The sequence below is a fragment of the Colletotrichum spaethianum genome, assembly GCF_022836535.1.
Source record: "Colletotrichum spaethianum MAFF 239500 DNA, contig10, whole genome shotgun sequence".
Lineage (NCBI taxonomy): Eukaryota > Fungi > Ascomycota > Sordariomycetes > Glomerellales > Glomerellaceae > Colletotrichum > Colletotrichum spaethianum.
Window position 1 is genome coordinate 762,363 of NW_026054780.1, and position 26,207 is coordinate 788,569.

At 44.8% G+C, this 26,207-nt stretch overlaps 5 protein-coding genes across 5 annotated transcripts; 4 read left to right on the forward strand and 1 right to left on the reverse strand.

Annotated features, from left to right (window-relative positions):
- Nucleotides 1-3,223: 3,223 nt before the first annotated feature.
- Nucleotides 3,224-6,169, forward strand: ColSpa_04757 (uncharacterized protein; the record flags this gene model as incomplete). Its single annotated transcript, XM_049270969.1, has 1 exon — nucleotides 3,224-6,169. One exon carries the CDS (start codon nucleotides 3,224-3,226, stop codon nucleotides 6,167-6,169), a length of 2,946 nt encoding a protein of 981 aa, XP_049126926.1.
- A 3,377-nt stretch (nucleotides 6,170-9,546) lies between these two features.
- Nucleotides 9,547-10,083, forward strand: ColSpa_04758 (uncharacterized protein; the record flags this gene model as incomplete). The annotated part of the gene is made up of 1 exon (XM_049270970.1): nucleotides 9,547-10,083. The coding sequence occupies one exon, from the start codon at nucleotides 9,547-9,549 to the stop codon at nucleotides 10,081-10,083; it is 537 nt and encodes a 178-aa protein (XP_049126927.1).
- A 247-nt stretch (nucleotides 10,084-10,330) lies between these two features.
- On the reverse strand, nucleotides 10,331-11,238 carry ColSpa_04759 (uncharacterized protein; the record flags this gene model as incomplete). The annotated part of the gene is made up of 2 exons (XM_049270971.1): nucleotides 10,331-11,083; nucleotides 11,134-11,238. 2 exons carry the CDS (start codon nucleotides 11,236-11,238, stop codon nucleotides 10,331-10,333), a joined length of 858 nt encoding a protein of 285 aa, XP_049126928.1.
- Nucleotides 11,239-11,801: 563 nt separating this feature from the next.
- On the forward strand, nucleotides 11,802-13,622 carry ColSpa_04760 (uncharacterized protein; the record flags this gene model as incomplete). The annotated part of the gene is made up of 1 exon (XM_049270972.1): nucleotides 11,802-13,622. The coding sequence occupies one exon, from the start codon at nucleotides 11,802-11,804 to the stop codon at nucleotides 13,620-13,622; it is 1,821 nt and encodes a 606-aa protein (XP_049126929.1).
- Nucleotides 13,623-21,199: 7,577 nt separating this feature from the next.
- Nucleotides 21,200-22,981, forward strand: ColSpa_04761 (efflux pump rdc3; the record flags this gene model as incomplete). The annotated part of the gene is made up of 4 exons (XM_049270973.1): nucleotides 21,200-21,474; nucleotides 21,526-21,535; nucleotides 21,591-22,040; nucleotides 22,097-22,981. The coding sequence occupies 4 exons, from the start codon at nucleotides 21,200-21,202 to the stop codon at nucleotides 22,979-22,981; spliced, it is 1,620 nt and encodes a 539-aa protein (XP_049126930.1).
- Nucleotides 22,982-26,207: the final 3,226 nt, after the last annotated feature.

Consider the following 26,207-nt stretch of genomic DNA (forward strand, 5'->3'; position numbering starts at 1 on the left):
TAATAACGTATTTATTATAAGTATAATATATAATTACTAAAATAAAGGCTTTTTATAAGATAGTTCTTAAAGGAAGTAGATAAATAATAAGTTAAAAACCTACCTTTTTAGTATTTATAACGTAGTTAGATATTTAGTTAAGTAGTCTTAGATAGCCTCTAATAATATTTAAAGTCTTATAGTATTTATTGCTTAAGATGCTAAGGTTAATTGCTTTGTTACTAATAGCTCTCCTTAGAGCTATAATACCTTTACTATAATGGCTAGACCTAATCAGAAGGACTAGATTTAAAAGGCGGACTGCTTAGCGTTTATTACCTATTATATTAATTATTTTACTATCCTCTTTATTAACTAAGTTACTAGATAATCTTTTTGGTATAATAGTATATAAAGAGATAAAGATATAACCCTTTAATACACTATTAATATAGATTGTCTTTACAAGTTCTATTAGAGCGTTAATACTGCCCTTAACTTGATTAAGGTGATCTGTATAAAAGTAGGTATTATGATTAGCCTTTAATAGCCTAATAAGTAAACTTATAGAATATATATAGTAGAATTTATTAAATGCTGTATTTAAGATAATATTACTAATATTATAAAGAGTTTAACTTAGATAAAGGTTTGGAATAATAGTAGAGGTAATATTATTAACTATATTAACTATTTCTAGTATTAATAGGTTACTAAAGAGTTTAGTAAACTAAGAAACTATAGCAAAAAGGACCTTTATAATAAGCTAAGGCTTATACTAAATAGTTATAATAAAAGACTTTAATAAGAAGTATCTAATAAGCCTAATTAGACTAAAGAAAACATACTGGAATTCTTTAACACTTTTCCTAGGACTTTTAAGCCTATTAAAAAGACGTCTTTTTTAGTACCTTAAGATAATGATCTTACTAGTCTCTTTGGTTTAATGCGTTTCCCCTTAGATACTAGTGCGCCACAGGACCAGCTAGGCTTCTCTATTACACTAGCCTTAGAAGGTAATATAGTAAGGTTATCTCTTAAGCCTGATTAGGCTCAGGATATAGATAACGAAGAAGAGGTTAGTAATACTGAGTCTGAGGCTACCGTAAAGCCTATGCTTCTACGTTACCCCCTTAACCTTAAGCGATTATTTAATGTGGCTTTTACTATATATATAAAGACTAAAGGATAGCGAAACGCTTATAAGAAAGCCCTGTTTAATACACAAGAGTAGTACCATAAGCTAAAAGAGTATAAGGTTAAGTCTATTACTAATTATACTAGGAACAAATATATTAGTATATTTAAGAACTCTTATAAGACAATAGTAGTACAATAGTGCTCTTAGTAGCTATTTCTATGACCTACAATTATACCTAGATAAGAGAGTTATAAGCAGTATAATCAGGGACAGGAGTAGGATACTAAGTTTAAGGAGGAGTGTCTTAAGGCTAAGAGGGAAGTAGCTTATAACAAGGCGAGTAGCTTAAGATACTCTTTCTGCTGCTGCTAAAAGGATATCATAGGTCTAATTAGAGAGGATATAATAAGGAGAATTAGTTTTTGCTTTTATATATTATTTACTTTTATGCTTTTATACTTTTTTTTTTTTTAATATGTTATATAAAAAAGAAAATTAGGGGACAATTAGAAAGGGGTAAGGTTTTACGTTTTTATTTTTCCTTTTATTAGCCTATAAACATAATCACAGGCCTGATTAGACGTGACTAAGTAGGACCCTTCTAAGTACAAAAAGGGACTCTAGTTAGATACTATTACAGAGATCAGGATATTAAAATAAGGTAAATAAACAAGCTTAATATCTTTAGATAATGGAAAGGGGCAGGGTTTCGCGTTTTCATTTTTCCTTTTATCAGCCTGCAGACACAATCACAGGCCTGATCAGATGTGACTAAGCAGGACCCTTCCAAGTACAAAAGGGGGCTCTAGTCAGATACTATCACAGAGATCGGGATCTCATGACGAAGCAGACAGAGAAGCTTGACATCTTTAGACAGGCACTTAGACAGACACGGACGAATTCATCACTTTGATATCTAAACAAGACGTGTAATAAGTGACTGTTGCTTTGTTTCCTTAGGCCTGACTAGACCTCTAAGGTCTAGGAGGGTATCCTCCTCCTCCAGAGATCACGACACACACATGCGTACCACTTAGCAACAAGGGCAAATCCGAACAGACTGCAAGACGTGAAGGATACACTTTTCTGGTTTGCTCATGGCCCTGATCAGGCCAAGGAGGACCTGAAAAGAGTAGTATCTCACGGTCTAGGCGTTGGGGTAGTCACTTGGGGTAATCGGTCACTCCAGGTGCACTCGTGACGATACTGGGACCTTGGTGTTTGGTGTGGTTTGTGTGTCAACTGCCCACTTGCTGGCTTCCTTTATCCCACGCAGTTTCAATGGTGCCTCGTGGCGGAATCGAACCGCCGATCTTCTCATTGTTTTATTTCGATTACGCGACAAATCCGATATCAGTACCTCGAAAATAGCTTCAACCAACAGAACATATCATCGAAAAGATATGAAGGAAACGATATCCTCGACCTGATCAGACTCAGTCCCAGACGTGGGAGTGAGCCTGACCCTGAGAAACCGCAATGGACAAGACCCAAGAAAAGCGGGATTCTTCGAAAAAGCAAAGAAACGAACGACCAGCCATGACGACACAATACGGCCAGACAAACCTTCCGCGTGGGCGATCCTTTTGTGGGCAAGCACTGAGCAAGCCCAATCGGAGAAAGGAGCCCGCAAGACGTGAGAGGAAGAAGAAAAACGATAAGATAAGAATGATACCTTCTGCTGGGATCAGTGAGCTAAGAAGCTCTCTCAGCGTAGGTTACGGAATGATCACGACCACGAACCAAGCCCAGAACTTCTCGAGATCTTGTTATCATGCAAGCCTCGGTCTGATCAGGTTCGACATTGCGCTATTAACGGAGACTAAACGTCTCAGCGTTGATGGATCGGCAGCAATGGAAATTCAACGTTCCTTTAGGATTGGCCTGGACTTGACGAGCACCCCCTTTGGAAACTCAATCAAGGACGCAGTAAACCAATGCCTTATAAGAACATATGAAATACTGCTCCCAAGTCTGATCAGGTTGACAGACTGGGCCAGGCAGCAACTCCGAAGAGATTTTACGCGCAGCACCCCAAGATCAATTCAGAGTGATCGATACCATTTACACTTCCCACAACTGGCCTGCCAGGATATCAGCAACATGTCTGAGCCGACCCCATCAACGACCGACACGGGGCAGCTCGGAGGTCTGACTGATCAGGCAGCCTCATTCGCCGGTGAAGCTTTCCAGAGTTACCGAGGCCCTGACGACAATGTGGACACTGAGTCTGAGACCGGTCCTGGGATTCCCAACTTCGGAACCACCAAGAGAAGCGAGGGCAAGGACCCAAGCTCAGGCTATCGGCAGTACAAAGGGAGTCCTGATCAGGCCGGCGAGGACATAAGCCCTTCCCCTGATCTGGCACCAGACTCCCTTACTGCGGCAGACTTCCGGGCCCAGCAACTCTTGATGGCGAACCTATTAACAATGGTCAACGCAAGCATGACCAAGGACCAAGGGTCTGTTAAGCCTGATCAGGGCGGGACAGATTACCTGCGTCGGTCAACCATCAAGATGCCACCGCCGGACACCAAAGGGGCCCCCACCTTTGATGGCTGTAACATCACCGATTTCCTTGACAAGTATGAAGCCTTGACTGGGCTTGCTGGTTACTCTGACAAAGAGAAGACAAAAGCGTTGCCATGGTACTTACCTGATGAACACCGAGCAACGGTGAAGATCAAGGCTGAAAAGGAGACTTGGCAAGAACTAAGCAAGTTCCTTCTTGACACTTACGGACAACTCGACGAAGAAGTCATCCTTCAACCGAACCGCCGCATCAAGGACCTTATGAAGGGAGACTTGATCAGGGACGATAACCTGACAGAAACTGCAACTTTGTTTCAGAAGGTTGAGAGCGTAAGAGAAAAGGCAAAGGCTAAAGGGAAGCCTGTGATGGGCGCCCAAGAGCTGATTGAGCTTTTTGCTATGCGATTTTCCGAAAACACGATTATGGCAGTGTCCTTGCAGATGGGACTTTCCCCTGCTGATCTGTTTGAGAGAGGGAACTTCAGCGCCTTCAAGAGGGCAATGCTCGCATGGGTGGGACAGAAGTCAAGATACAAGGGTCATTACGGAGATTCTGACACTTCTGCCTCCTCCTCATCAGCTACGGTTCCCTATTCCTCAAAGCGGCCTTCCAGCCCTGATCAGGTCAAAGGTACACTCCCTAAGAAGTCTGCTTTCAAAGACATCAAAGTTACGACTGATCCTGCTATGGACGAACTTTCGAAAACAGTAGCAGCCCTTACACTCGCTGTAAAAGCCAGTCTTGAAGCCCAGACTATCTCTAACAGTCAACCCATGGTTGCACGTAGTTATAACGTCTCTGCATCCGGTCCTCCACGGCTATATACACCACCAGCTCGACAACCGTCCTCCTTCAGCAAGCCAGGTTTTGTTCCAGGCCATCCTGATCAGTGTTGGTATGATGCATGCGACCAAAGAAGGTATTGGATGTGCCCGCAACTCAAAAAGGACAAAGAGGCCAACCTGATCATGTTGGACCACGACGTCTACAAGTATGGGGTACTTCGAGGATCGAACGTTGAGGTAAACGAAGTTCCTGATGTTGTTATCTGGGAAGCCCGCAAAAACTACCAGCCTGACCGGGTTACTATCCTCACCCATGTGGCGAACAACACCTTGTTCCCAGAAGCCGCAAAAGCAGCAAAACGTATGATTGACCAGGGTGTTGGACGTCCCTTTCAACCTGAGATACAGTGCTACCCACCGCTGTACACCCAAGACGCCCGGGTGAATCTTGTCAAATGCGTCTCAGTATCCCCTAAGACACACGCCGAAGTCTTCCTAACTCAAGGAGCAAAAGTGAACGCGGTTACCAGGTCATTGGACACAATGCCGCGACCTATTCTGCGCCGCCCTGATCAGGCAAGGCCCCATTCAGTACGCCAAGGCTTTGTTTCGAAAAACATGCATCGAAGAGGGAGCACTTCCAGCACTGGCTCCCAGGCTGAGGAAATGAACATAGATGCCCGTGCCCAGACTCCTCCGCCGACACAACCTACCGGTCCAGTGCACCCTGATCAGGCCTATCAGACTCCTGAAAGTTCAAGGTCCCCTTCTGTTCAAACTGTACCAGCGGGTGAACACGCCAGCTTCGCATATGGCCCAGGATATGCTCAAGGAGCTGCCGAGGAGAGTTCTATCCCAGATCAGCTAGAGATAATGGACCGAGCTGCATCTGCTCAAGCCATTGCCAAGAAATTTGGAGGGAATATTACTATTCCCTTCGAAGTTGCGCTTCGAGTCTGGCCTCAGCTCAACCAGGATGCGATGGTAACGATACGCCAGATGCTAGACAGCAATGGGTATTCGGACATCTACCTAGAGGCTCCCTCTGACCTGATCAGGGAGGTGAAACCATACGAAAGATCAGGAGCCCGCGAGGCAATCGACAGATATAACAGAGACGTCCCGAACCTTATGAGCGGAACTGCCAAGGTCAGACTTATCAAGACGCTTGACTTGACCACCATTGAGTCTATTGTTCCGCACTTTATGATGCCTCACTTTGTGATCAACGTCCGAGTCGGTGGTCTTCGCCCTGATCAGAACGACTTGATCAAGGGTGTCATTGACAATGGTTCACAAATCAACGTTATTTCAAGATCGTACGCAGACAAGCACGCTATCAAGCTTACAACTACGCCGCTTGGGATGAACGCTTTTGATCCCAATTCAGAGCGTGTATCCTTTGACGGAGCAGCTATCGTGCCTGTCTGGGTTGAAGGCCACTGTTTCTTAACCAGCATGTTCGTTGCTGACGATAGAAGGATGAACGAACCACTTCTTCTGGGATCGCCTTTTGGGTTCCATACGCAGATCAACTACGTGTATGGCCCCGACATGATCACGCTGATACTGACAACAGGGCAAACTCGTCTCCATGTCCCGGCCGCATTTCTGAAGTTTGGCAATCCTGGGAAGTTCCTAGATTATCTGCCAGACTGGGACAACTATGTGAGGGCTCTCAAGGACCATCTCCCTGATCAGACCAAGCTGCATCAAGACCAGGAAAACTAGACTCCAGTAACGGTACCAGGACCGTTGCTGGAAAGCTCAAAATTCCTGGACATGAGCTACAAGAGGACGACGAAGAAGTGATCCGGTTATCTGAAAAAGAATCGGATTATCTGGTGAAAATAGCACTGACTACACTCCTTGCCCCAGCTGTGGAGGACGTCTGTAAGACTGCAGCAAAGGTTAGAAGGCACGACAACAAGGGATGTTCTTGCTGCGTTGGAAAGCCCAACCCGCCCCACATCGACACCGATCGTCTTGATCAGGCCTGCCGTCCCAAGGTTTACCTTAACCAGTTGTCAGCGACTATTGGGAAGGTTAAAGCAGAGAGAATCAGGAAGCGGATAGTCAAGCACTTCGACATGATCAACAAAAAGGGAACGCCTTTACCCCCAGAGCAACCGCACAACCGCGAGGTGGATCCGACAAAACATCATCCCCAGCCTGATCAGGCCAAGCGGAATGCAAAGGTATTCACCATGTATAAGGGAAAAGACAAGAAGATACATCCGGTTGACGACCAACCGTCTGACGGATCAACCCCTGACGGCGATCCCCTCTGGAAAGTCAAGAACCTGGCTGAAGCCGAAAAGACAATGCAACCCGATGAGGGACCGTTCCGAGGCCTGATCAGGCCTAAGTATTCAAGTATTGAGCCGTATTCACGCCTCAAGCCAGACAGATTGGCGGCCATCATGGATACACTGGGTCATCTCCTACCCCGCGAGAAGGACCTATTCCTCCAAGTCCTTCTGAACCGCGAAAATGCTCTCGCTTGGGACTTCTCCGAAAACGGCGCGCTTGACCCGAAAGTTGCCCCCCCACAGGTGATCAGGACTGTGCCTCACAAAGCCTGGCGAGAAAAGGGGATTCCAATACCCAAAGCGCTTGAATCGCAAGCTATGGACATTATCCGGGTACGAATCGATAAGGGTATCCTAGAAGAAGGTCATGGGGCTATACGAAACCCTTGGTTTCTTGTGAAGAAGAAGGATGGTTCCCTACGCCTGATCAATTCAGCTACTCGGATGAATGGGGTCACGATTCGCGATGCCTTTGCTCCTCCAGGAGCAGAGAATTTCTCAGAAGACTTCGGCATGTGCCAGATTCTCTCACTCTTGGACTTCTTCTCTGGATACGACCAAGTCCCTCTAGCTGAGGAAAGCAGGGATTTAACAACGTTTGCTACTCCCCTTGGACTTCTACGCATGTGCACCTTACCGCAAGGTGGTACCAATTCTGTGGCACAGTTCATGAGAGTTATCACCCGGATACTCTATGACCTTATACCACATTGTTGCCGGGCTTTTCTTGATGATATCGTCATCAAAGGGCCTACAACCACGTACAACGATGAGGAGCTCCCTGATCAGGCCGGCATTCGACGCTACATCTACGAACATATTCGCTACGTCGACATGGTGCTCTTCAATGTCGAGTTGGCAGGCTGCACAATAGCTGGCAAGAAATCACAATGGCTTCAGAGAACGGCTATTATCGTCGGCTATGTCTGCGGTTCTGGAGGTCGCCGCCCTGATCAGGCGAACGTCATCAAGATCAAGGAATGGGAAGAATGCAAAGACATCAGTGAAGTCAGGTCATTTATAGGGATGACTGGGTTCTACAGATCATGGGTCGACAGATACTCGGAGATCACTTTGCCTTTCCAGAAACTCCTCAAAAAGAACGCCACGTTTACCTGGGGGCCTGATCAGGTCAACGCTATGGATACCCTCAAGTCCAAACTAACAACTTCTCCTGTAATCATTTCATTATCCTATGGCCCAGAAGCTGGGTTAGTGGTCATCAGCACAGATGCGAGCCTGCAAGGTTGGGGCGCAGTACTAAGTCAGATGATCGGTACCCAGAGGGCTGTGGCAAGGTATGAAAGTGGTATCTGGAGAGGCGCTGAGTTAAAATACGACTCTGGGAAACTGGAATTGAGAGCGGTTTTGATGACATTGAAGAAACTCCGAAACTACGTCTACGGTATCAGATTTTTGTTGGAAACTGATGCACAGGTCCTAGTTGCTCAGCTCAACGGAGGGTCTCACGATCTTCCTGGCGCCCTAATCACTAGGTGGATTGCTTGGATACGTCTTTTCGACTTTGACGTCAAGCATATACCGGGGACGAAGAATGTGGTAGCGGATGCGCTATCACGAAAAGCACCAGGGCTGTCCGATATCGAGGAATACGAGAGCCCTGATCAGGTTGAAGATTTCATCGACGCCAACCTCTACTTTGTTCGACTGCACGAATCATTCGGAGGATCCAAATCCGGCATTTCAAAGACCTCTCACCTGCATCAACTCCCTGAAGCATGGCTCCGCCCTGATCAGTACTGGACTGACCGAACGAGACAAATCATCTTCCATCTAAAGACACTATTACGCCCAGATGGAATATCACAGCATACTTTCAGGAAGTTCAAAATAGAGGCCTGGTGTTATCTTGCTCGAGATGGCTATTTATACCGCCGACCAACAAAGAGATGCCCGATCCCTAGACGCCTTATTGACGACCCAAAGATTCAGGAGAACCTGATCAGGAACGCACACGTCGAATCAGGACACCGGGGACGCGATGCAACATTCCATCGGCTTTCTGTATCCTATATCTGGAAAGATATGTACCGGAGGGTGCAGGCCCAGCTCGCGTCATGCCCATCCTGTCAGAAGGCTCGATCAACCCGGATGGACGACTGGCACATCGGTACAGTCCCAGGGGAATTACCGTTTACGAAGATATCTATTGATGTCCAGTGGATTGGTTCCTGGGCACTGATCGAGGGACGTTGTGATATGACGGGTTGGCCCGAAGCAAGGAGGGTAAGGACTGTCACCTCTGATCAGGTCGCCGACTTCATCTGGGAAGACTTTTTCTGCCGCCACGGTGTCTGTGGAGAGATGATTGTCGACGGCGGACCAGAAAACAAAGGGACTGTGGACCGCCTGAATGAAAAGTATGGTATCAGAAAAAGGGTTATATCAGCGTATAACTCAAAGGCGAACGGGGTCAATGAACAAGGCCATAAACCCATTGCGCACACCATCTTGACCTGGTCAGACGGAGGAAAAAGAGATTGGGGGAAAATTGTGCCTACTACGCTGTTTGCAGACCGAACGACAGTCCGCGCACCAACGGGCTACACACCTTTCTTCCTAACTACAGGATACGAAGCGATCACACCCATCGAAGAATCTACCTTGACTTGGAGAGTATTAGACTGGGGACGAGTTCGTGACCCTGATCAGGAACTCGCTGCCAGGATACGCTCCTTTGAACAACTTGAAATCGATAGGGAGACTGCAGCCAAGAATGTGGCTCTTGCGAGACAGAAATCTGCGGATTACTATAACGCACGCCATCAACACACAATGCGGTCAGAGAAGCTTCAGCCTGGCGATTTAGTTCTTGTCTTCGACGAGAAACGCGCAATCGACAAATCGAAAGCTAGGAAACTTACATACCGTTGGCAAGGCCCTTTACGAGTCCACTCTGTGTCTGAGAACTCGGCATCGTACCGCCTAGAGACGCTTGCTGGTGACCTTATCACGAGGGCCACATACGCTGGGAAACGTCTCAAGAGATATATCGAGAACGACGCCGGTTTCTGGGAATCGGAGGATCCTGCGTGGGCCAAAGCCAAGCTCAAAGACGAAATAACCCCCTTCTTCCCAGCCCAGGACCACCAAGACGAACTTTGGGAAGTAGACATGGCTCCTAGCCCTGATCAGGACGAAGACATCATGCAGACACGATCGAGGCTTCAACAGCTACGCCTCGAAAAAGAAAACGACACGCTCCGCAGAGAACTAGAGCATTGGAAGTCATCGTCCAGACTTGCGATTGACATCCAACCCAAGGACTCGGCAAAGGACGCGCAGTATACTGACATGACACAGCAAGCCTGATCAGGCCTGCTGTCATATCCTTTCATTTTCCTTTATTAATGTCTACATCGCACTGTCATTTCCATAACATTTCGCACGCATTTCCTTTCACGAAAAGTTCATTGATTCGGAACCCTTATTGCATTCATCAATAAACTTGGGGACGAGGTTATCTGGGAAAGGAAACGCCTGATCAGACCTAGAAACATCCCAGAATCACCCCAAATCCTAAGCCCAAACCACCAAGTCATCAGACAACCCTATATCCCTAGTCCGAATCCTCATCATCACCCTCCGTCTTCCAGTCAATACTATCCTGCACCCAGATAGAGCCATCCAAGATACCAGGCGACTTTCTCTCCTTCTTAGAAAGCCCCTTATACTGATCCTTGATAAGTTTCATAAGGTCAGACCGAAAGAACTGCGTGGAATCGATAGAAGAGATATTGTTAGGAATGCTTGAGGGGACGCCGCCGCCGCTGGCTCTTCGCTCTTTGGTGCCCTTTACCCGACCCATGTATCCAAACTCCTGGTAAAAGTCCTTGTTTCGATAGCAGCATTGGACTTGAGTCTCGTGGTAAAGGCAATTGGAGCATGCATTGCCGAATTCGTTAGGAAGGGAGACGCATTCCCAGAAGGGGACGAAACAGGCGACCTGATCAGGCCCAGCCCGGACAGCCTGCCAACCCTTTTCGCAGCATTCGCAAGGGACAGCATTGCGACCACCAAGGCCATGGACAGCCAAGGCGGCGCCAGCCTGCATGCGACTAGCAAGCTTCCAAGCCAGGGATCCAAAAGCACCCTGATAACCGGCATAGACGAAAACGCGACGCTTGAACAAGCCAGTCTTGGTATGATCTTGGAGGACTTGAAGGACATTGCCTCTTGCGATAGCCTGCCAGAAGGCCTGAGCAACTTTCTTGCGAGTCTGACCATTCTGAATTTCATCGGCAAACTGGACTTCGCAGTAGAGACTACCGATCGGAGACTCGAGTTTTCGCCACACTAAGGAAGTTGCGATCTGTCTGATCAGAGCTATGAACCTTCAACAGGGAGTAGGGGACGACTTACTGTGGCATTGACAGGAGTTATGGCCAGGTAATTGTTTCCAGCAGGAGGGTCGCAAGTAAAGAACCACGGGTTCCAGGCAGCTTCAGGCTTGCGCTTGGGAGGCATGGCGATGTCTGATCAGGGCTGTGGTGAGAAAGTTAAGTTGATTTGTTGAGTGGTTTTGAGTTGCAGAAAAGATGAAGCTTAAGAAGCAACGTGAAGTTGTGTGGAGGAAGAGAAGAAGTGATCTGAAGGAAGATTCCTGGCCTCTTTTTTTTTATCCTGCTAACTACGGCCTGCTTCTTCTAATTCACTGATCAGAGGGAAGGAACTAAGAGAAAAGAAGTGATTCACTGTTGTGAACAGGAAGAAGTTATTCACTTTTGTGAACATTGGGCAGATGAACAACTATCTTCTTTACCTTCCTGTATCCACCTTTTTACTCTTTCTCTTCAGCAACTTCGAATTGCTCCTTCCCTCACAACAAGGTCAAGATTCGTCAGAAACAAAGCTATAAAATAAGCCCAAGAAACCCGCCAACAACAACTTTCACTTTTCCTTCTTCCACCACCACCATCAACTTCAGCCACACAATTTCGAGCCAACCAACAATCAACAACACATTATTCCCTTTTTCTTTTTACTTTCTCACCCTGATCAGACCCATCTACACACATCTACAACTCATCATGTCTTCCTTCCAAGCCGTTAACGTTATCTGGAACGCTCCTGCCGGCCCAGATGGAACCAACAACATGTGGGTTTTGGAGCACTGCCAAACTCTCTTCGAGGAATGCCGCATTCAGAATCTCAGCGACAATCTCCCTGATCCGACTAAGCAAACCACGAACGCCATCAAGATGCCGCAGAAATCACAGCACGCGCATCCCGAAGACCTCAAGCCACTCGAAGGGTTCACAGACCCGGCTACTGAAGACCCTATTACTCCGCTGAGACCTCCCAACTGTCCTGGTCCGTCTGATCAGGGCGACGGACCTGCTCCCATGTGGATTCCGAGTAACAACGCGTCTGCCATAAGCATGATGTATAATCGCTGGGGCAAGGGCTTTTCGCAAGATGGTTCTTGGGGGAAGTGGACAAACAACGAGTCAAAAACCTACCTCCCTGGTATCTACAACGCGGTTGGACATTTGGTTAAGCAGTCTTGGATGGCCTCTGACGATGTCCAAAGTCTTGCGGCATTTGCTGCTCGAGATGCCAAGGTCAATTGCTTTGTTGCCGACAGCCCTCCTTGGAGCCGCGACACCCCTACTGTGACGGCCAGACCTGATCAGAAGGACCGGATTCGAAAGGCGGACTGCCTGGCGTTCGTTACCCATCACATCAATCATTTCACTGCCCTCTTCGTTAACCAAGTTACTGGACGATCTTTCTGGTATGACAGTATGTGGAGAGACGGAGATGCAACCCTTCGGTACGCTATTGATATGGACCGTCTCTGCAAGTTCTATCAGAGCGTCAATGCTGCCCCCAACCTGATCAAGGTGATCCGCATGAAAGCAGGCATTGTGATCGGCCCTCAACAGCCTGACGAGTGGACTTGCGGAATGCATGCAGCGGAATTCATCAGATGCTGCATCCGAGACAACGTTACCAACATCGCAAAGAGTCCGACTTGGACGAAGGTTTGGAACGATAGCAGAGGCAACGTCATTGACCACGTTAACCATTTCTGGCGTCAATGGGTTACTGAAGAGTTCAGTAAACCAGGAAACTACGGCAGAAAGGACCTTCGCAATAAGCCGAGGCTTGTACTGGACAGTTATGACAAGAGACTTCGACAAGAAGCATCCAGCAAGCCTGATCAGACTAAGGAGGACACACCGGAATTCTCTAACACCTTTCCTGGGACTTTTAAGCCCATCAAAAAGACGCCTTCTTCAGCACCTCAAGACGACGATCTCACCAGTCTCTTTGGTTCGATGCGCCCCCCCTCAGATACTGGTGCGCCACAGGACCAGCCAGGCTTCTCTACCACGCCAGCCCCAGAAGGTAACGTGGTGAGGCCATCTCCTAAGCCTGATCAGGCTCAGGATGTAGACGACGAAGAGGAGGTTAGCGATGCTGAGTCTGAGGCCACCGCGAAGCCCGCGCTCCCGCGCTGCCCCCTTAACCTCAAGCGATTGTCTAATGTGGCTTCTACTGCGTACATGAAGGCTGAAGGACAGCGAAATGCTTATGAGAAAGCCCTGTTCAATACACAGGAGCAGCGCCACAAGCTAAGGGAGCGCAGGGTCAAGTCTATTACCGACTACACCAGGGACGAATATGTTAGTATGTTCGAGAACCCTTATGAGACGGTGGCAGTGCGACAGCGCCCTTGGCAGCTGTTTCTACGACCTACAATTGCACCTGGATGGGAGGGTCATAAGCGGTATGATCAGGGACGGGAGTGGGATGCTAAGTTCGAGGAGGAGCGTCTCGAGGCTGAGAGGGAGGCAGCTCGTAACGAGGCGAGTGGCTCGAGATACTCTTTCCGCCGCCGCTAGGAGGACATCACAGGTCTGATCAGGGAGGATACAATAAGGAGGATTGGTTTTTGCTTTTACATGTCGTCTGCCCCTATGCTTTTACACTTTTCTCCTTTTAATATGTTGCGCGAAGAAGAAAACTGGGGGACGATTGGAAAGGGGCAGGGTTTCGCGTTTTCATTTTTCCTTTTATCAGCCTGCAGACACAATCACAGGCCTGATCAGATGTGACTAAGCAGGACCCTTCCAAGTACAAAAGGGGGCTCTAGTCAGATACTATCACAGAGATCGGGATCTCATGACGAAGCAGACAGAGAAGCTTGACATCTTTAGACAGGCACTTAGACAGACACGGACGAATTCATCACTTTGATATCTAAACAAGACGTGTAATAAGTGACTGTTGCTTTGTTTCCTTAGGCCTGACTAGACCTCTAAGGTCTAGGAGGGTATCCTCCTCCTCCAGAGATCACGACACACACATGCGTACCACTTAGCAACAAGGGCAAATCCGAACAGACTGCAAGACGTGAAGGATACACTTTTCTGGTTTGCTCATGGCCCTGATCAGGCCAAGGAGGACCTGAAAAGAGTAGTATCTCACGGTCTAGGCGTTGGGGTAGTCACTTGGGGTAATCGGTCACTCCAGGTGCACTCGTGACGATACTGGGACCTTGGTGTTTGGTGTGGTTTGTGTGTCAACTGCCCACTTGCTGGCTTCCTTTATCCCACGCAGTTTCAATAAGTACTTAGATAAATATAAACGAATTTATTACTTTAATATCTAAATAACACGTGTAATAAGTAATTATTACTTTGTTTCCTTAGGCCTAACTAGACCTCTAAGGTCTAAGAGGGTATCTTTCTTTAGAGATTATAATATATATATACATACCACTTAATAACAAGAGCAAATCTAAATAGACTATAAAACATAAAGGATACACTTTTCTGGTTTACTTATAGCCTTGATCAGGCTAAAGAGGACCTAAAAAGAGTAGTATTTCATGGTCTAGGCGTTAAAGTAATTACTTAGGGTAATCAGTCACTCCAGGTGCACTCGTAACAATACTAGGACCTTGGTGTTTAGTGTGGTTTGTGTGTTAACTGCCTACTTACTAGCTTCCTTTATCTTACGTAGTTTCAGTATATTTAGTAGTTATATATATAAAGCTATTTTTATTATAAATATAAGTCTTAGCTAAGGGTTACTTAGTATTAAAGTTATTATTAATAAAAAAATTATTTAAACTATTTCTTTTTTTTCTTAATTAAATAAAACTAAGCGTTATACTAAAAAAAGCTAATGTTATAAAGGTATATACTAGCTATTACTACTTTAACCTATAGTTTATATAAAAGGCTTACTTTAGAAAGTAGTTTAATACCTTTAGTTATTACTTTTTAGCTAGTCCTCTTAGCTCTACTATTTAGCTTCTTTGTATATAGAGAGGTAGTCTTAACCTTAATTTCCTCTTTTTCTACTTATTATTAGAACTTTATATTACTATTAATTACTATAATAAAGTAATCTATGTCCTGCTTTATTTTATATAAAGTAAAGCTATATTACCTTATTATTTATTACTTAAAGATATATAGAACTTTAAATATACTCTTATAGGTTTTTAATACCTTTAGAAATCTAAAGAGTTAACTAATATATTTATTTTTAATTACTATAAGCTATAAGTTCTTATTATATCCTTTAAAGTAATTAAAAAGGTTCTAAGTAATTCTATAGTATAAGCAAAATAACCTTTATTCTAATCTTTGTTTTAAGACTATTTTCTTTATATAGGCTATTTAGTAATAGGAGTATTTTAATCTCTTATAAGCCTTAATCTTTACCCTTTAAGCGTTTAAGACTAATTACTTAAGCGCCTAGGGTCTTAGGTAGTTACCTTATAAGTACTAGAGCTAAGTAAGGTCTAAGTAAGTACTCTTTTTGTAGTATAAAAGTTATATAGAAGTGTTATAGTAAGGTAGCCTTATTATATTAATATTAACTATAAATGTGTTACTTATTAGGATTTATATATAAGAAAAGTAATTAAAAAGAGGCTTATATTTAAAAAAAGTAATATTTACTTTTTATATAAGTTACTTAACTATAAAGTTATCTGAATACTCTTTATATTAAAGGGTATAATTTAGCTTTAAGTACTAGATACTTATTATATAAAATAAAGCTTTTAATATAATATTTATATAAAAGTTCTTTATATATACTATATTTTTAAGTATAAGGTCCTAGTTTACTTTATTTTAACTTCTAAGAATCCCTTTAATTATACGTTTACCTTTTACATAAATAAGGTATAAAGTAGTACTTAAGTTAACCTGTTAATTACCCTCTTTAACTGCTTAAACTATACTTAGCTCTAAGAGAAATATATTGTTTACTAGGTAAATAGCTTTATAGTTATCTAATATAGTATTATATAAAAGGATATATAAGCTAGAGTATAAAGTAGTAAAGATACTATAAACTTTCTTTTTCTAAATAACTTTATTTAGGTTTAGTTAAAGTAAAGTAAAGTTAATAATATATATAATAACCTTTAATAATAAGTTATTACTAGGTCTATTATTATTATTTTTATTATTATTAGCTTTATTATTATATTTCCTAAGATCTTTTCTTTAAGACAAAAAGATTACTTAGAGCTACTTTTTCTAAGTAAATTTAGCTTAGAGGTTTATATTTTAAAGGTTATTAATTTAATTATAGATTTATTATATGTTATTATTAGTAATTAAGGCTAGTCTAAGTAAGTAGCTAGTAAAGGTTTTCTTTATATAGGTATATTTAAGTAAGGGCTAGTAGTATAAGTAGCTATAAATATATACTTTATTTAAGTTCTTTAGTAAAAAGTAGTATATATTATTCTTAGTTAATATAGTAAAATAACTTATTAAGGTTATATAAATACTAGGTTTTCTTTTATAGTACTTTACTACTAATAAGTCTTCTTATAAAACATTAGTTAAGATTATTATATAGTTATTTAAGTTTTTAACTAAGAGGCCTATTATCTTATTTTAGATAATTTCTATAAGTTTATAAGTTACTTAAGATAAAGTAATTTTATATAATATTACTCTTAAAAAGGTTCTTAAAGTAAAAGTACCTTAGACTTTTAGTAAATCTAGAATTTTTATATAAAAATAAGAATTTTATTATTCTATTAACTAAATAAATAAATTAATACTTAAAGCTATTTAATTTAATAAAGCTAAATATTTTTCTTAAATAATAGTTTAGCTAAATAAGTTATTTAATATATATTATTACTTAAAAATCTTAAGTATTAAGTAAAGTATTATTTAGTTTTATACTAAAGCTTTTATTTAAATTAGCTTAAAAAGTAATTTAGTAATTAATGTTTTTACTTATATATTAATTATATTAAATACTTTTTTTTATTATTTCTAAATAGCTTTTTTTATATTAATATTTAAGATATATATCTAGTATATAACCTTAATATTTAAATTAGCTATTATTAAAAAGAGTTTATTATTAATTTATTTAAGATTTATATTAACAATAAATTTATTAAGAGTAAAAATCTTTAAAGTATTTAAGATCTTATTAAAATATTTAGGTTTATTTTTATTTATTTATTTAAGTTTATTTAAGTTAATAAATTCTTAGATATACTTTAACTTTACTTTAAGCTAAAAAGTTATATACTATAAAAGCTAATTACTTTATATCTTAAGTTTTTTTATAGCCTTAACAAAAATAAATATATTAAAGATATTAGTTTAAGAAAATAAAGATAATTTATTTAAAAAAGATTTTTTAGCTTATAATATACTTTAGATATAGTAGTTTAAGGGTATAACATAAGCTAAGCTTATAACTATTATAAAGTTACTACTTAGGGTAAAAAAGACATAAGGAAAACGGCTTAGATTTCTATATATAGGATTACTTTGTCTAAAACAAATAAATATGTATCCTGCGTGGTGGATCTGCACAAAGGGACTGGACTAATAGTTAATCCGGGCCTGGCGCAAATCTCACAAGGCTGCGCGATGCGCGTGAGGGCATCGCGACAAGTATGAATAGTAGTGTAAGAAGCTCCTACAACGTCTGGATTTTAATTCTTCAATCTTGAAAAATACTTCGCTTCAAAGGTCGAACCATATGCTCCAGTTTGGATGACTTTACGAAGAATCTGATTAAACCCAGTCTGTAGGCTGAAAGCTACCGCCTGTGAGTACCGCAGCGTATATTCGCATGATGTTTCACAAGTGAAGGGAAGCTAATAGCTGGATGGAGTCGTATGATGCTCTTGATAGTCGATAGACACCGTAACATAATCAATGTCTAGAATGGATGGAAGGCAGCTATAACCTGAATTGCAAAAGAACAAGCCTGAGCCCTACACCTTCGATGTTGCATGCTCAGCCTCTTCCACACCCATAGGCCCCACTTCCTTCGCGTTCTCTGCAAGTCGCGCATTGGTGCTAGCGTAGCTGATTTCGGCATGCAGCGGGAGGTTTGCCGGACTTGCTCGGATCTAGGACGAGTTTTGCCTTCGGCTTGATCTCTTGCAAGATCGGATGGGCATTGGTAGAGCGTAGATGATTGCGAAAAATGCATTACCGTATCACACGGCAGTAGACCGAAACATTCCTCTGTTGCCGCATGCGCAATGCATAATTCCAAGGTTGTTGTGAAGTTAAAAGATGTGAAGAGATAGAACCAAGATGTAAGGAAAGCACGACCGCCTCTCGAATTCTGGCCCCGAGTTGCGGGATTAGATGTACTAACTAACAAAATCAGGTGGTATCCTGCCCGAAGAAGACATATGGGCCATTCATATTAAATGTGATGATCTCTCTGCAGAAGCTGGAAGACTCTATCAGTCCCTTCAGAATCCTCATCAATAAGTACGCCACGTCTTCCGGGTCCCTAGCTTCGCGGCTCGTCACCTACGGCATGTGAGTCGTAAAACTACATTGAGGCACATACCTTTTAGCGGTAATGCGTTGCTCACAGCGAACACAGTGCTCTTCCTGCTTAGAATCATCTGTTCTTCCTATCTAAGCACAGCCTTGGACGAGTTGCTTCTCATCGAACTGGAAGTTGACAATACTGAAGTGCCCCATTGTCAACACCGAGTGAGTAGTGATAAATTCACCAACTCGATAACACCTTCAGCATTCGATTTCTCCATTACAATTTCGCTAGATGATGAACCCTGCCTGATAAGTAAACTGTTGGGACCCTCACGTGCATGCTCTGGTTTGATAAATGAATAAGCTGTAGCAATCTGTTAAAACATCCCCAGTTTGCCAAAGTCTTGATACATGCCATGGCCTTCAGAGCAATTTCGACATCAGAAATAGAAAGATTAATCGGATTATCGTTTATTCAGAAACTTTGTCGACTCTACTGGAAGTTCCAGAGACATGAGATGGTTGAACGAGGTTCCATGTCAGTTTCGATAGGGGCAGTACTGGTCTTTGCCCTGTGTTCGACACGAAACCGATATCGAAAGGTCCATGGTTTTTACTATCCATTTTGCTTGGCATGAAAGATCTACAGATCGAAGATGGACCATAAAACCTCTGAACGGATTTACGGGAGTTTAGCGGGGGACATCGGCCTTGGCCGGCTCCGCACCCGTTGCAAATTGGTCGGGATACCGGGATTTGAGGCCTTGGTTCCCGAAACCGAAGTCCAGCAACTACGTTGAACAGGGGCCGGATGAGCTAAGGTCATTATCGTGCTACCATTGGACTATCGAATTATCCACGATCTCTAGGACGTTCCTTACCCTGTACTCACCTTGTGATTGGCAAGTCTGTCAGCAATGAAATTCTGATCAGTCTGGTCTTCCTGCATGTTCATTTTCATGGAAAATATTTCGAAGTACAAAGGGAAAACGCTTAAATGAGTCAAAGATGAAACAAGCAAGCTTGATTGCGAAAAAAATGTCCGAACGACAGCTTGATGGACCTAGGAGTCACGCTAAGGACCAAATGGCAAAGCTTCTAAATACGATTGTGCTACTTGAAATTCGTCGTTGGAAGAGCTTTACTGTAAAGTATCTTTGACTGAGTAGGTACTCCGGATTTGGGGACTGAAAATCGGACGAAATACGCGCCCTGTGCAACTTCTAGAGAACCGAAAGGTAAGGCTGATGTGATGGGGCTGGAGTCCATACGTGTATTCCAGAGGATGCGATTCTGGAAACCATTGGAGGGTCCAGGACAATCAACCAGCCCTGATTCCTCGTTAGCATCACCCTACGCATTGCATACTGACAAGGTCTCTGCCTCGCCGGAGTCTAACCCCGATCCCGTCTGCTAGGCCTTGGCACCTACGAAGCATCCCCAAAATGTTTCCTCATTGTCGCTTTTTAGCTGCTGTATCCAAGTGAAAGCCGGATTCACGCCAGCGGGTTCTTACAACAGTCCGTGGCTGCGGAAGGATCCGCGTCACTCACAGAGCTTGTTGCTTGGGGGAAGCGAAGGCGTCAAGCAGCCAATTTCAAAGGCTTTATTCCCCCGCAGGGACTGGCCGGCGGGAAGGCCACCTTCCGGAGCGAGTTGTGCAAGCTCCGGGCTGAGTTGTGCAACTCTCAGGCCCAGATGACCCAGCACTGCAGAAGCCGGCGAAATGCCTACATGCTTTTGGGATAGTACAATGCTGTTTAGCATTTAGCCGACGACCTTTTTTACAACGCAATGGCCGTCTTGGACCACTGGATATGATCGTGAGACAAACCATTGGGGCGTGACCAAGGCTAGGCTTGCCGAACTTGTGCATCTGTTGGAGTTGTGGTGCGCAAAACGCGTGGACTTGCGAATCCCTTCGAAACAACGCGTCCAATCATTCAGAGTTCACGACACCGGCGAATTCGGGGACAAAAATATCGAGCCCTACCGTTCTCTCGGGTTTACGACGTAAAGTAATCACCGCGGGTCTGGCGGCATTGTCAGCTTTCAACTCGTCCGATACTTGTTTGGCAGCAGTCTATGGTACGCTTGGCATCCATCGAAAACCAGATGTCATGCTGGAACGTGACTGGAATGAGAAAGCGAGCAAGAATTCGCGGCGACAAGCAACCAACGACCCAGACTATATGCCATGTCACCGCCGTCTGTTCTCATAAAATGTTCCAGCCCGTCTAGCGTTTAAGCGGGGTCATCCTTGCAGCCATCGCTGTCGTCCAATCGTTGCGGCGTTCGTGCTCGTATCGGTAGGGTATCTCGGTCTCGGTTTCTGTTCCGATGGTGTGTGGAGCGAGAAACCCAGCCCGACGGGTTGGCGCATGGACCAGTTGTGCATAACTTTGTGCACCCGGAGCAGACCCCTTCTTGATCGCCGGGGGTTAGTATTGTCGGAATCCTCCTGTAGTTTGGTCCCCCGTGATGAATATAATGTTACCTCTTGCCCGCGTCTCACATTTTCAAAATTGTTCTTTGAGGCTCATGCCAAGCTTTCCAGTCATACGACAATACGCAAATAAAGTCCGAATCATATCAATAACTACCAAGTCCCGCGATCAGCTCACACAAACACAACCTCCCTTACCCATCGGAAGATCACACTCCAGAGTTACCACAGCATGGCGGCGGAATCGAGGTCGTCGGACTCTGCGCCGAGAAATGTAGACATGGAAAAGGGACTCCATCCCAACACATCCGATCTCGAAGGCGCAACGATTAGAACTGAATCCGCTCCCGGGTCGCCAGATATCAGAGAAGATGCAGAGAAAGACGCGGAACAAAATCCTGATATCGTCGACTGGGATGGTCCTGATGACCCAGGGAACCCCCAAAACTGGCCGATGAAGATGAAATGGATGAACGTCGCTACCATTTCAATGCTGACCTTTGTCACGTAAGTATCGATTTATTCTCTAATCGCATATAAATCACTCGCTAACTTTAGAAGACCACTTGTAAGCCATTACTTTAGGCCTGCATTTTTTCGCAAGCACTAACCTTCTCCTGTAGGGTTCGTCAATGTTTGCCCCCGGCATCCCCAAGATCATGGTCGAGTTCGGCGAGACCTCCCCGACCGTAGCAACCTTTGTCGTCTCCGTCTATATTCTCGGCTTTGCTTTCGGTCCCCTCATTATTGCCCCAATGAGTGAAGTCTTTGGCCGCGCACGTCTTTATATCTGGGGCAATATTCTCTTCACCATATTTACTGTCGGTGTTGCCCTGTCTCAAAACATGGCCATGATGATGGCCTTCCGCTTTCTTATGGGCTTGGCTGGTGCTGTACCCATTACCATCGGTAGCGGAAGTATCGCGGACATTATGCCCGTCGAGCTGCGCGGCCGAGCCATGTCCGCGTGGGCTCTTGGCCCTCTTCTCGGACCCTGTATCGGACCCGTTGCTGGCGGGTACCTCATCAAGGCCGCTGGGTGGAGATGGGTGTACTGGCTGGTTACCATTGTGGTATGTTGCATCGGTTACCATATTTCCAACAACATTAGTGACTAACCTGGCCATAGGGCGGCATCTTTATTCCTCTTTCCTGGTTTATGATGAAGGAGACTTTCGCCCCTCTTATTCTCGAGCGCAAGGCGGAGAGGCTCCGCAAAGAAACCGGCAACCGGAACCTCCGCAGCAAGCTCCAGACAGAGGCAAAAATTAGTGATACGTTCCGGCACGCTATAGTCCGCCCTTTGAAGCTCCTCTTCCTCACCCCCATCGTAACTCTCATGGCTCTCTACGTTGCCATCACCTACGGTATTCTTTACTTGCTCATCACCACATTCTCCTTCGTCTACAAGGACCAGTACGGGTTTGACGAGGGGACTATCGGCCTCACTTTCCTGCCAGCCGGTATTGGTATGATGATTGGTGTTGTTACCTTCGGCATGCTCACCGATTTCATCGTCATTAGAAACAAAGCCAAGGGTCTCACACACAGACCCGAGGCTCGTCTTACTCCGGTCCTTACAATGCCCTGCGGTGTAGTACTGCCCATTGGTCTCTTCATCTACGGCTGGACTGCCGAGAAGGGTGTCCACTTCATCGTCCCGATGCTTGGCGTCGTCATTTTCAGCATCGGTCTTATGGGTGTCATGGTAAGCCCCAATGCGCTCAAAATTCCCAGAATTTCATCGCTAACTTGGCGGGAAAAGATGTGTGTGCAGAACTACCTCCTAGACACATATCCTCGCTACGCAGCGTCTGTCACCGCCGCGCTGGCTGTTCTCCGGTCCTTGGCCGGTGCTTTGCTCCCCTTGGGAGGTCTAGAGATGTATAATGCTCTTGGACTAGGGTGGGGCAATAGCTTGCTGGGCTTCATCTCTGTTGGCCTCATTCCCATTCCTCTTGTTTTCTTCCTCTTTGGTGAGCGCATTAGGTCTAAGTTCAAGCCTTCTCTCTGAATTTCGCCTTTATGATACCACGGTTTCATGGCACCGGCGTTCGGTTTGGCATTCTTGTGGTTTGAAGTGTCTTTGAGATAAAAGGATAGAGCATGATCAGCATTAGACTGGAGGCGGTACATAGTCCTCCGACTTTACAAATATAAGTCACACACTACTGTATATTCCTATCGCTATCTCCAATGTCTCTGAATCCACCTGTTGTTGTATTACTGGACTTACTGATCACGCCATGGGAAACTGGGGGGGGGGGGGGGGGGGGGGGGGGGGGGGGGGGGGGGGCCGTAGGGTTAAAAATCCCCAACCCATGGGGGCCCATGGGGACCCAGATGAATGGGTTTTTGGGTTTTGGGTATTTGGGTATTATTTTTTTGGGTATGGGTATGAAAAATCCCCATATCCAAATGATAAGATAAGAATGGGTTTATGGGTTGAGAATATTTGCTGTGTTTTCTGCTTATTACGTGACGGATACCCATGATACCTATATCCAGAAAACAGAAATCCCCATTTGGGTATAACCCAAAAACCCATACCCATAATCTTGAAAAAAACCCATAACCCATTTCAACCCATAACCCATATGGGCCCCAAAAGAATCCCCATGGGTCAAATCGGTTAGAACCCAAATGGGTACCCATGGGGATTTTTAACCCTAGGGGGAGGGGGGGGGGGGCGAACTTTATTGCAATTTTGGTCGCCAGGTTCTTTGGGGAATTACGCAGATTGTCTGTGCTCATATTAGCTACACATACTGTGCTAAAAGCAACCCGCCGCGACTTTGATATAAGCGTCATTTGCCTGAGTAAATGGATCTGCGTCGTCAGCAGAGGAATGAATCACCTAGCTACGACTGTTGTCGTGTTAGCAAAAGCTTGGATGGCTCCACTCTTCGGAACAGACACATCTGGACTGGGGCTGTCACATTCCCCGGTGAAACATGTGCTATTTCTCCATCAAGTCCCGAGATGTTATTCGAATCGGAAGAGGGAGAGAGCAGTGACGATGACCACTGCCATAGACAAGAGATCTCGAGCACAACCCCGTCAGGTGCTGTTTTGAACCCCGGGCACAAGAATTCTGAGTTCTCAGTGATAATTGGTCCTTCTGGGCAATTAAGAAGTGTCCTGGAATTTTGAAGGCAAGATTTGGATTATCGAGGGTGATTTCGCTAGCTGCGGTTCTACTGGACTTTGCAGACCGGGTTCGAGACCAAGCCAAAAGCGACTACATGAGGGTGAGCAATTTGCTCTTGAACAACGAATTAGGGTGCCACTAGTCGACTCAGCAAGGCTACAATTAACCGATCTTCTTTGTTCTAATCGATGGTAAACCGCTAGATGGGGCAGAGAGCACGGGGTGTCAACCGCCTGGGTCCAGCCCACTTCGAAGATAATCGAAGGACATTGTATGATTTCAATATTGAATCGGCTCTGAAAATCTCGTAAGTATCTGGGTCCAGCTCCAGCCATGGTTGGCTATTTGAGTATCGCAACAACTGAGACACGAGAACCCAAGGATCCGGAACAAAGGAGCGTCAGCGCATCAGCACATCGAAGCGCCACCTTCTAAGGGTACACATCTTGACATCCTAACTACCCAGCCACTATCTGCAGGTGCTTTGCGCTTGTGTGACGTTCTGGAGTAACGATTTCGCACTGCATCCGGCCCAGACACATAGACTTCCATTCGTCGGCAGCGGCCACAACAATCCAAGACACAATCGTTCCCGAACCCGGCCAACCCGACAGACGGCGTCAAACTCAATACAGCCTTGTGCCCCCCCCCCCTCCCCTTGAAGACCTTTTATCTTTTCTTCACCTCAGAAGTTTTTATCTCGCATCACTTTCTTTCTTTCTTGGCATCCTGACCTTGCCCTGACATCGTCGGCAGAATCTTTGCCAAAAAAAAAAAAAACAGGAACGAAACGAAACCACTGCGGCGACATCACTGCTCTCCAGCATGTATTCGGAGAAGATGCGCACTTTCGCATAACGATTCGGATCCTCTATCTTCGAGCAACGATACACGAGCCTTTGCCGCATTGACTGTCTTTATTCATACGCTGCCGCTGTCCGCAATTCGGCAGTAGGGCTCCGTCATCACGCAAACATGAGCAACACAACGATTCCCAACGAAGCATCAGGGGGAACGCCGACAGATTCAATGCCGACGGATAACAGGCATTTACTTATCATTGGGATCTCTGCAGCATGCATGGCCATTGCCATGGTCTTTATGGCAATCAGAATATACATCAGAGGCTATGTCATGCGAGCTTGGAAACTAGACGATACTATGTTTATTTGTTCTTCGGTTAGTTCGAAAGGGCCCACTAGGCTGTGTTGCCTTGCTGATATTCAAACAAAGATTGTGCTCATCGGACAGTGTGCCACGGTACAACTTAGTAAGTGCTGCTGGCGGCGAGCGTGAGTTTGCAGCTTGCCCTGAGGCTAATAGTACCGTCCCAATCTAGGCACGAAATATGGAGCACTCGGTCTACACACATGGACGGTATCGCCCTCGCTCATGATGAGAGATGCCTCTGTAAGACACCTTCCAAAGATATCTCTGTGTGTACTAGTGCTGACGTGGACTAAAGTTCCTCGTCGCGGCGGCGTTGATATATCAAGTCTCCTTCGCGTTCATCAAAGCAACGTTTCTCCTGCAATACCGTCGAGCGTTTGCTCTGCCTAGTATAACGCTTTTCTGCGACGTTTTTCTAGGAATTTTGCTCTTCATTGCAGCGGCAATGCTCATCTCTGGCGGGCTCGTGATGAGGGGTTTTTTGAACCAGACCCCAAACACTAGGGAGACCGGATTCCTGATTTTTCTTTACGTCAACGGCACCGTACACCTTCTTACAGATATCATCATCTTCATACTGCCGATAGCTCTTGTGAGACGGTTACGTCTTGCAACAATGCAGAAAGCCGGCCTGATCACTAGCTTTGGAGTCGGCATATTGTAAGTGGTCGCCGCTGTGTTGCTAATGCTTTTGTTATTTATCCGATATCGAAATTCTAACATCCCGCGTAGTACCAGTGCCATATCGATCGTAAGAATCCTCACTGTGTCCCTAGCTTTAAACACCACCGATCCATACTACAAGGCCGTTCCGATGGTTCTCTTAACCATCGCCGAACCAACCTCTGCAATCATCTCCGCGTGTATTCCGCTTATGCGCCCACTAATCTCCTGTACTGCAACATCGAAATGCGGCAGC